Source organism: Fukomys damarensis, unplaced genomic scaffold, assembly GCF_012274545.1.
Source record: "Fukomys damarensis isolate Sample0158 unplaced genomic scaffold, DMR_v1.0_HiC HiC_scaffold_13, whole genome shotgun sequence".
NCBI lineage: Eukaryota > Metazoa > Chordata > Mammalia > Rodentia > Bathyergidae > Fukomys > Fukomys damarensis.
The window spans coordinates 26,096,350-26,102,686 of NW_022900925.1; the positions used below are offsets into that span (position 1 = coordinate 26,096,350).

Below are 6,337 nucleotides of genomic sequence, written 5' to 3' on the forward strand. Positions count from 1 at the left end.
ACCCAAAAAAAAAAAAAAAAAATCTTGTGTTCACTGAATAAAATAGTTAATGTAAGTGGGAAGACTATTCCTTGAAGGAGGAAAAATGTATATTTGAAATTTTGAGCAGTTATGATGTCAAGAGAATAGAAGACAGACTCAATAATCTCTTCCCAAATGCCACTATCTAAGAAAGTGGGGAGGTAGCAGCAGATGAAGTTTTCCTGTCTCACTCTTCCAAGAATGAGAGGTGCAGAGGTACTGGGAGGAATTACTGGGGATAGAGGTTTGTTTTTTGTGCTTGGGGCCTCACACAGGCTAAGAGCACACTTTAGCACTGCACTACATTTTTCTTTTCTTTCCCTCCCTCCCCTTCCCCTCTCCCTCTCTCGCCTTGAGCTTGGTAGGCAGGTGCTGTGCCACTGAGCCACATACCCAACCCATCTAACTATTTATTTATTAGTAAGAAAAATTATTTTTCAATACTGGAAACTGAACTCAGCGCCTGCCAAGCAGGTGCTGTGTCACTGAGCTACATCCCTGGCCACTCTCTATCTTTCTATCTAATTTTTTTTTCCCACCAGGGCTCAAACTCAGGACCTTCCACTTATGAGGCAGGCAGCAGCATCACTGAGCTAAATCCTAGGCCCTCTGGCCATGTATTTTTAATTACAGAATCATATAAGGCCAGAGACATTACTTCACTCTTCTTGCTTTTCTTTTGGTAAATATCTCCTTTGCTGTAAGCTATACTCATTAAAAACATTCTTTCCAGGTTAATTTTTATTTTATTCTAGTGAGACTTCCCCTAGAAGAAAAGAAGTCACATCACAGTTTAGAAACACATGTGCATTTCCCCCTCATTTAAGTTCATAGGCTCTTTACTTTCACATTTGCGTGTACACGAGTGTGTCCTAAAATTTTTGCTAAGAACAGCTTCAAAGACTAGCAGATTCTCACTTCTCTTCCCCCGACTCACATTTCCTTGCCTCTCCGGTGACCCCTTTCTTCCCCGTCCTCTCTCACAGCAACATCTGGCTGGCTTTCAGTAAAGGTTATTGGTGCCATGAGGGGAAGCGCTATACAGAGTATGTGTGAGAAAATAAGAAGTAGTGAAAGGCTACATTCTCTGAGGTTGTGGTCAGGAGAGAAATCACATTTTTTGGATGGTGTATATTTAAATGATGTGCACTTTGCTACACAGGAATACTACTCTTGTTTGTTGAAAGTCTTGGAAAAATAGTTTCACAGAGAGAGAGAGAGAGAGAGAGAGAGAGAGAAAGAAAAAAAAAAGGAGGGAAGAGAGAAAACAAGGAGATTCAATAACTTCCAAATGACATTTTTTGCATACTTTATAATCTAAGTAAGCTACAAACCAAAGAAGCAGAGCCAGCAACTTAATTTGCTTAGGAACAAGACAATGTTTTAGTGTCTTAAAACGTGTCCATCAGCTGTAGGCAAGGAGCGTGAGGGGTATAATTACCTGGATATGCATTTTAATTATTGCTTTTCCAATCAGGGTTGCACCAAAGAAGGTCCAAAAAGGTACAAGAAAATGTCCACATGTTATTCCAGCAAGATCAAATAGAGGATTTGGAATCTATTGAGAAAGACAGAAGAAAAGACTTCATATATAATCCAAAGGACAATTTTTCATGTATATTCTGAAGAACACTTTGATCACCCATTTGTATGTGTTCTGCTCTAAGCCTGCTTACACTGCAAAACAAGGTATGGGTTCCTGGGTCAGTGTAGCACCCTGTTCAGAAGGTGGGCAAGTATTCGAGTGCATCTGTAACTTGTGTCTTGGACATCTCAGGCTGATCTCCAATATGTTCACAGCAAATCAACCTGTCCTTTTTTTGGGGTACCAGGGATTGAACTCAGGACCTTGTGCTTGTGAGGCAGGCATGGTGCCACTGAGCTAAATCCCTGGCCCTTGAGCGCAAGATAGGAATTATTATCTAGAAGTGTTCACATCTTTAGCAAGCATTCCAAATACATTTATAGGTAAATGTGTTTTTATTCTTGACATTAAAAGATTCATTGTTTTTTATTCTAAAAGAGCTCAAGGTTATGGCACCATGTGATATATTTTAGAAAGAAAATTGAGTGTGGAAATACGAAAGCATACAGATTACAAGTATGTTTTGAATACTCAGTCCCAGACAGAGAAGTGATTCACAATAAATACCTTTCTCAAACATTCCCACATTTCAAGAATGTTAAAAGACAATTTCATGTAAAAATGCAAAGAAACCACAAGTTCTTTTTAAGCACTTCATCTGTTTTTCTCTCACAGAAGTACTATGCTCTTGTGGCTGTTGGCTTAAGCATTTATAAACCAATTAATTTATGTAATTTCATTTTTAAATTCTGAAAGAAGACCCTAGTTGTTTAAAAGTTATTTGTCACATATGGTCTCTTAAAAGCAATGCCATAACTAAATCAGAATTCAAATATTCTTTTGTTAGTAATACTTGGATTCAGTAACTCATTTTTGTTTTTCTTGTCTAAATTCAAATGCTTTATCCAATTTCATCTCTTACAACCTTGCTGAAGTATGTACAGCATTATATGTGCTGTGTCTAATATTTTCTCATGTTGCTCTCACAACCCTATGAATTCTTACTTTTCCCTTTTATTCTTAAACTCTAATTTATGCTGAAACAAATGAATTTAAACAGCATGACACATGTAAAATCGAAACAGATGAAAATTAGAATTTAACCTGTTGGAGACCTCATTCTGTGTTGTTTACACTCAACAAGAACATAATGAATGTGTTATTAGATATGCATGCAATTCTTTTTTTTTTTGCAAATGCTAACTAAATAAACTGAAAGGAAGATTAACATAAAAAGAATTATGCAGTTACTGTGAAATTTCTCAACTAGCAACTAGGAGTTTTAGCTTAAATGATGACAATAATTAATTAATAAACTTCTTTTAGCCTTAAGTCAAGTCTATAGACATACTGTACAAGTATTAAAGATGGACTAGAAAAAAACCCTGGAGGGCCAAATTGATCTTCATATGTCAAATAATAACCATACATAACCAAATAAAACTGGTCAGTACAAATAGGAAGTGGATTTCTAGCAGTTAAGACATAGGCATACTCGGGCCAGGGATTTAGCTCAGCAGTTCGGTGGCCTGCCTTGCAAGTGCAAGGACCGAGTTCACTCCCCAGTACCAAAAAAAAAAAGATAAAGGCATACTTGAATGCTAAAGAATAAATACTTTCTGCTTCAAAAAACCAAAGGTCCATAGCCAGGCGTGGTGGTGCACACCTGTAATCCCAACGCTTGGGAGGCTGAGACAGGAAGATTGCCACAAGTTCAAGGACAGCCTGGGCTACATAGTGAGTTCAGGGTCAGCTTGAACTACAAAGCAAAACCCTGTCTAAAAAACCCAAACAAACAAACACCCAAAAGTCTTTGCATTTTCCTCAGGAATGTTGAGAGCTATCTTTTACTCAGTGCTCTGACTCGTTTGGTACCATTGGGAGGGCTGTGTATCATTAGCCACTACACTCTACGATACTGTGATGGCCATCTTACAGGTGAAAGTGCCGAGACAGGTTAAGCAATCTGTCCTGGGTCACAGGCAGCAGGGCAAGATTGAACCAAGCAGTGTGGTTCCAATTTTGTTCTCCTGCTCTCTAAGTGCAGGCCATTATGACCCAAAAGGGATCTCAGCCTAATCTTATTTTTCCGGGCTCGGTAGTACTTTTACAAATCTCTGCATTTCTTTTTTTGGTACTGGGGATCAAACTTGGGTCCTTGTGCTTGCGAGGCAGGTGCCAAAAACCACTGAGCTAAATCCTCGGCTCAGAAATCTCTGCATTTCAAGAGTCTCATTATATTACAGGATTTTTGAGGAGAGAAAATAAACCTTTTCCTTCTTTTTCCTTTCTTTCTTTTTCAGTGCTAGAGACTGAATCACATGCTAGGTGACTGCCCTAGCACTGCACTATTTTCCTAGCTCAGCTTTTATTTCCTTCCTCCCAAAATATCACAACAAAAGACAGTTGAGAATTTTTGTGCAAGGCATTGCATTAACTATTTCACATATATTTTCTTAAATCTTCATATCAGCCTTTGTAATGAGTGTTTTACTGCTCCATTTTTTAAAATTAGAAGTTGGAACCAGGCGTGGGGGGCACAAACTGAAAATCTCAGCACTTTGGAGGGCTGAGGCAGGAGGATTGCAAAGTCAAGCCTTGGCAATTAAGTGAGACTCTGTCACAAAACAAAAATAAATTTATTTCTTTTATTTAATTAATTTTTTTTGGAGACAGGGTCTTGCTATATAGCTCAGGCTGGCCTTACACTCACTATGTAACTCAGGCCGATTTTAAACACACAGAGATCCTCCTGTCTCAGCCCCCTGAGTACTGGGATTACAGTTGTATGCCACCATACCCAGTTCATATTCTAATATATTATAAAATAGCTGTAAGTCAGCAGAAAATAGCTCTGTGAATTTATAATCATAGCTTATATCAACCAGATGCCTAGTTACTCTGGCTAAATCTACCAATGAACTACCAAAAACTACATACAGGCTACCAAAGAAAATTCTGATGAAAGTCTTCCATCTTAGAAACAGCTACTTCATCGGGATAAATGTCAACTTACAAAGGAATGTCAATTTCACAAGTCTCAGATTTAAGACAATTAAGATACTAAGTTTTAGACTAAAAAAAAAAAAAAAAACAAAAAAAAACAATAGCTTTTTAGTTCATGGTAGCTGAAGATATCCTTAACTTTGGCACAGACATTTTCACTGTCTAGCCAGGAAGGAGTTAAGATCCTTAAGACAGGTTGTATGAATTCATCCTTTTTTTTCTTTTTCAGTACTGGGGGAATGAACCCAAAGCCTTCACACTGAGCTATACTTTTTTTTTTTTAATTTTAAGAAAGATTTTTGTTCAATTGTATAGGCTACGCTTGAACTTGTGATCTTCCTGCCTCAGCCTTAGTGCTGGGATTACGGGGTGTACCACCATACCCCACTCATGAATTTTTCCTTGTAACCAATACTTGAAAATGTGAAAAGATTTCCTATCTACAACTTTGAGGAAAGAATGAGATCATCATTATGTGGTTAAATGTTCTTAATTCTAAATTCTTCATAGGAAGAATTAATTCTGTTTCTTTTGCTCTGACTGAATCAAGTCTTTTAGGTCTGAAGTCATCACTGTGTGATGAAGTATTTAAAAATCAGTAAGCAAGTTTCTGAACCTACTGGAAAGAGGATAGCTGAGTAAGTCCAATTAACAAGATTTACACCCAACAAATGTTAGCACTTTGGTCCATTTGGCAATATCCCTGTAAAAACGAACTGATCAAAATATAACCCCACCATTTACTGAAATTTCTCATTTTTTAATACAATCCACTTACAGAAGCACAGGCCAGTATTCCAAAAAACCCAACCTTCTGTACAAGTCTCTGAACTGCCAGTTTAGCTCGTGAAGCAAAGTCCTGTAGAGAGGAAGATTTAAAAACATTAATGAAAAGAATGTGGAAGAGCAAAGATGGTTCTCTCTAGTTTGTTAAATAGCTTACAATCTGATGGTACTGACGGACCTAAAGAATAAGATGAACGATTAACAACCAGGGCAGGCTGGTCACTGCTAAACATGCAGATATATTTTTTCACAGAATATTACATCTTTAAAGTCTTACCACATTTAAGAATAAACCAAAATACTATCACTCAATTTTAAGGATTCTTTCTAAATTTTCTAGGGCGGAACAAAATATTGCAAATCAACCGCAAACTAACTCATCTTTTGCTTTTTCTTTTCTATTCTCTCTTTTGATTTTACTAATTCATTCTCTTGGGAATACTGGCCTAACTATATCTTTTTCTTTTTCCTTCTGCAATGTGACAGACTGAATCCCTGATAAACAGCAGGGTGGGAATTCAGGATATTTCAAGATAGTCAATGATTGAGAGCCAGAAGAGGGAAAAAAATAGTTTTGTGGCAAGAGCTGAGCACATATCACCCAAACAGCAAAATAATACTGCACAGCACACATGTTTTTTTTCATACTTTATTATGTTTGAAGTTTCTAACAATCTTGAGGTATGGGTAAAGTGGACAGGATTATACCCAACGTAAAGATCACAAAACTAAGTGCTCAAGATATAATGTTATCAAGAGAAAAAGGTAGGAACATGATTCAATTTTCAGACTCTGAAATCAAGGCTTTTTTATTTCACTATGCCACTTCTTTCCATGACGAAATGCACGTTGAGCTGGCTAGTTTCTTTCCACGATTTTCTTCTTCCAGCATAGTGATGGTGTAAATAAATAAGTAGCCATCTATAATATGTTGTCATA

At 37.2% G+C, this 6,337-nt stretch overlaps 1 protein-coding gene across 2 annotated transcripts in view; it reads right to left on the reverse strand.

The window, feature by feature from the left end:
• Window positions 1-6,337, reverse strand: part of Vmp1 (vacuole membrane protein 1) — a 103,448-nt gene that overhangs the window by 20,626 nt on the left and 76,485 nt on the right. For both annotated transcript variants that reach the window (XM_010626721.3, XM_010626722.3), the window contains exons 8-9: window positions 5,391-5,471; window positions 1,463-1,579 (exon numbers count right to left, since the gene is read on the reverse strand). In XM_010626721.3, coding sequence (XP_010625023.1) covers window positions 1,463-1,579; window positions 5,391-5,471 — 198 coding nt within the window. The remainder of the gene's footprint in view (window positions 1-1,462; window positions 1,580-5,390; window positions 5,472-6,337) is intronic.